At 39.7% G+C, this 5,000-nt stretch overlaps 1 protein-coding gene across 1 annotated transcript in view; it reads right to left on the bottom strand.

Moving 5' to 3' along the window:
• Positions 1 to 5,000, bottom strand: part of LOC125027206 (beta-galactosidase-1-like protein 2) — a 122,185-nt gene that overhangs the window by 88,771 nt on the left and 28,414 nt on the right. Inside the window, exons 2-4 of the mRNA XM_047616148.1 lie at positions 972 to 1,177; positions 351 to 536; positions 11 to 152 (exon numbers count right to left, since the gene is read on the bottom strand). Of these exons, the coding sequence (XP_047472104.1) occupies positions 11 to 152; positions 351 to 536; positions 972 to 1,177 (534 nt within the window). The remainder of the gene's footprint in view (positions 1 to 10; positions 153 to 350; positions 537 to 971; positions 1,178 to 5,000) is intronic.

Here is a 5,000-nt window from a genome sequence, read left to right as displayed (position 1 = left end):
CTGCACCCACCTGAACTGCGATAATCGGTCCGCCTCGTGTGAACTGCAGGTCGACCACCTTCGGCAGCAAGTTGTCGAAGAAGTTCGCGGCCGCCAGCCGGAAGCCGTCGTAGTAGGTCCTGACCTGCATCGTGTGGTCCCGCAGTAGGAAGCTGGGGACAAGCCAAATGCAGAAAGACACGTAAGAGCTTCATTGAAGTATTAGAGTTGTTATTGTTAACGTTGTTCTGGCTAGTAGCCGTTCTTTATCCTTGTTTGTCGTTGATTTACTGTTGTGTATGAGTGTGTAGGAGGGAGTATATACATGTGTTAGTATGTAAATATCTACATACCTACTGTACAGACCCTACCTTGGCATCCCACCGAAGTCCCACTCGGAGCAGATGTATGGCCCGGGGCGAAAGATGACGAAGAGGTCCTCCTCCTGCGCCATCTGCACGAAGGCTCGAACGTCGAGGAACATCGACATGGGCTCCCCGAGATCGCCAAAGTCAAACTCCCCCTGCCGGGGCTCATGCAAGTTCCAAGGCACGTAGCTTGGGGCGGAGGAGGAGGGAGGTGATTGGGACACAAATACTGACTTAATAATATATACATAAACAGACACTTGCATACACATAACAAAAAAGTGTAAATATGTAAGCATGAGCATAAACCGAAAGATATAAATAAAATATTTTTTTTATCATAATATTTATTCATCTATGTGTCCATGTCCATATCTTTCTCTATTTTAACCATAATCTTTTTCAGACTGGATTAGCCTACCACAAGTTATATGAATTGTTTAAATGTTAATACATGGATATGCTATTTCTTTACCAAAAGGAAATGAAACCTTTTTAGCAAGCATTACTATAGGAAAGCCTGGAGAGAATAGTGGGGGAGTACTTATAATGTATTGTACAAAGTTCAAGCCTACACTTAAAAGAAAAAGTAAACAGGATTACATAATGATAAAAGCGTCTTACGTCTCGACGGCGTTTAGCCCTGCTGCTTTAAGTTTCTTGAGGGTGTCCCTCCAGCGGGCGGGGTGGACGCGGAAGTAGTGGAAGGCGCCCGACAGGAGCAGGATCTCCCGCCCATTCAGGCTGAAGGTGTCACCCTCAGCAAGAAGCCCACTGGACACCACTCCGCCGGGGGCATAGTACTCGTACAAGCTTATCCCCGCCGCTCCCTAGGGCAAGGAAACCAGGGGGAGATATTAGAATGTGTACTATACACACAATACCTGCCGCTTTACACCCTGGTACCTGCCGACCCACTGTCAGTGCCCTTGATGCCCAACCCTCACACCTCCTTAACCTAGTGGTGTGTCCATAAATTCTCCTACGATTCCTACACGACCTAAAAAAATCATGAACACAATGGATGAGACTCAATGTCGACTAAAGCCGTAGTCATTCTACTCCTTGGTACAGAGGGGCCCCTAGATATAGGGTTATTTTGCTCTGCTCCAGCTGCCCATCATTGCTGATCCCTCTATAACTAGGGATGAATTGCTGCTCTTCATCGAGTACTTTAAGGTTAAAAATCACCCTTAAATGCTGCTGCCTTTACAAGCAGACTAATGAGATTAGCGAGCAGAGTAAGCAAGCGTCATCTGCAATCATACGAACCTGACTCCTGACTTTGAGACCATCTTCCGCATTGGCAAGATTTTTTTTTCGCAAACCCAACCGAGACATTCTGGCCTGTTTTCATTCTCGGGAAACGGGAAGAAATCTTTCAACAACATACAACCCTCTCTATCTACGAAAACTTCAACCCCGCCAGCAATGTCCAAATACCCACTTTCAAGAAAGCAATGGAGTGTGGGAAGCATGTATAGTCCATGATCTCTCTGACCAGGATTTCCAGTCTAGCATTTATTCTTTTATTTTTAATATATTGTCAATTGTTTATTTTTCCTTTAAAAGACTATTTATTATTTATCAGTCGCTGTTAACGCGACTGATAATGTTAAATAATCCATCAATCCATCGACCCTTGCGGTACCTACACCAACAACCCCACCGCTGCCGTCAAAACGTTTTAGTAATGGATGTGTCTGCACACCATCTTCCAACACAATTTCGAAATGTGTGTAATAATGTGAATATTCCTGCTGTAGATGTCTGCTAATATCAGTGATGACCACGTATAGGAATTAGTTACTAAGAAAATGAATCAAATGTTTCTAATCAGTCTTTAACCGAAATGCATATAATGGTAACCCACACCCGCTGTCTGATAGGGCCTTTGAAGTTTCGTATATTTCCTGAATTGAAGATATTTATCAATTTTATTTTTAATGATATAACATTAACATCCCTCAGAGCATTTACCAATTACTAGATAACCCTAGGATGTTACCTCGAGTAAATAATAGAACTTATTTTCTTAAATGTCAACATTCTAAAGAGATCTGACAACTTTGTGTAAGAACAATATGGTGTATTGTACAGCAATTTCGGTAGTCCTGCATTCTGTAAGACGAAATTAATAAAGCACATGGTGAATTTGTATTCCTTAACTAATTATATAATCTATTCAACATGCATACCTCACTTCATTGGCGAACCGGCATTGTCTATGGATCACTCCGATCACCTAGACTAGAGTAAAACATTCTGATTGATGTCATATACTCAAGTTTTAACTGTTTCCTTAATTCTTTTGGAGAACTTCACATAATGATTTTCAATGACACGTCACGGGGCACCTTAAGATTGATTTATACCAGTCACACAACTCCATCTCACATCTTGTTTCATTATACCATAGTTATTTCTTTTGCACAGTCCCGACCCACCCGTGTACTCAATTCCCTTCAGCCAAGTACGACCAAAAAAATGTTTCCCACTGTTTAAGGTTCTTAAATCCCAGTCAAAGAAAAGGTTAACGAGTTTAGATTTTAATAGGATTGTCAACGGTTAAAAGTTAAAACAAAGAAACATTTTAAAAGGAATGTGAAATAGTCACCCGCTGACACCACTGTAAACCATATTTTAAATAATATGCATTATTGTATCCGAAGTACTTGCATGGCCAATAAATTACTTCTTTAACTGATATCAACATGCCATTGTACTCCAATGGTCTAAATATAAGCAAAGCCCATTATATTATCTTTTATAAGTGTAAACAATCCTGCATTTATGTCTGATACAGTTGCAGAGAGTTTCTGAACCCCTCTGGTACACTAACCCATCAAGTGGTGGTGGTAGAAGAAAAAGAAAAAGAAGAACAGCAGCGTGTATGTGCTGAAGTACAGTTCCTCACAGTTCCAAATGGCAAATGCCCCCGTGGCGTGTGGATCCATTTTTCTGGCATTGCATGCGTAGCATCTAGAATTATCATGCTCGTAGCGAACCCTGTAAAGGCTCACGATATTTCCCAAATATTTCAACTGATAACTATAATACCAGTAATCAAAATGGAAATATTACAAAGTTTTGCCCAAAATCAACATTATTACTTGAATTGTGTGATGTTTTCCTTAAAATAGAACCACTCACATTCGCCAGACTTCGCTGACGTTTAATCTCAATCATTAAAAAATCGTATGAAAAGACATATAAAAGTGTAAAACATATCGTTTTCAGAGGATAAGCTAGGAATCACATGTCATTTTGTCAGCAAATGTAATCTCTCTCTCTCTCTTTTGTGTGTATCGGTCCCGTTTTTTTGGCCATTGTTTTTCGCTATTTCTCTCTTTCTTTATCTCTCTCCCCCCCCCCCCTCTCTCTCTCTCTCTCTCTCTCTCTCTCTCTCTCTCTCTCTTTTTGTGTGTGTCTCGGTCTCTGTTTTTTCGCTCTCTTATTTTTCTTCTTCATCTCTTTCTCTCTCTCTCTATCTCTCTCTCCCTCTCTCTCTCTCTCTCTCTCTCTCTCTCTCTCTCTCTCTCTCTCTCTCTCTCTCTCTCTCTCTGTCCATGAGGATTGCTAAACAAGGAACTGAATGTCATATTTTAATCCATAATTATTCTGTTTGCCACGATTACGGTATTGCCATTTCGTGGGTTACGTTTTTGGGGGGAGTGCAGAAACACGTTTCCGCGACTGCAGGAGCGGCACTGTGTTTACATTCTACAACAACGTACGGATTAAATGGGTAAGATACTTCACAAAATATGGAATTTCATGTTTATTCTTGATTACTATTGCAGTGTCTATGCATTAGTTAGAGATATGGGTAGTTCTATACCTTATGGGTAGCTGACAGGATATGGCTGGTGGTGAAAGGTTTAAATAAACTGCCTTGATCTATTTTGAAATGAGTAACGATTATATTTCTTAAGAGAATTCAGCTATGTTAATTTTGTTTACGTTAATATACGAGATGTATTGTGCACACTTCTATACACAGATAGCCTTGCGCGCGCAGACTCACCTGCTAACAAGCAAAAGAATATTTAACTATTGCTCGATGGTTGCTGCTCTTAGAAATAAATATATGCTTATACTTATATATGTATATATATATACATTCATACATACATATGTACGCATATATATGTATATATATTATATATATACATATACGTACACACATATATGTGTGTATATATGCATATATATGTATTATGTATGTATATACACATATAGACACATATGTATATATATATATATATATATATATATATATATATATATATAAATATACATGCACATATATGGGTGTATGTATGCACACACACACACACACACACACACACACACACACACACACACACACACACACACACACACACACACACACACACACACACACACACCACTCTCTCACTAAGCACCACTTTTTCAGAACTCAGTGACAGTCAGTAGATAGAAGGGCAAAGTGATAGCTAATACTCCAGACGATAGAATCATCCAGATACTATTTCCAGGGTAATACTTCCGTGAGTTTATCTGAATTTTTGATATAGTAATCCCAAGTTCCAATCCATGTAGTGCAAGAATGTAAACAAATACATAGTTGCTGCTTCTACTGTTCACCGAAAACGGGTGTGCCAAGTA

Source organism: Penaeus chinensis, chromosome 1 (genome assembly GCF_019202785.1).
Source record: "Penaeus chinensis breed Huanghai No. 1 chromosome 1, ASM1920278v2, whole genome shotgun sequence".
Taxonomy (NCBI): domain Eukaryota; kingdom Metazoa; phylum Arthropoda; class Malacostraca; order Decapoda; family Penaeidae; genus Penaeus; species Penaeus chinensis.
This window is presented reverse-complemented; position numbering and strand designations above follow the sequence as displayed.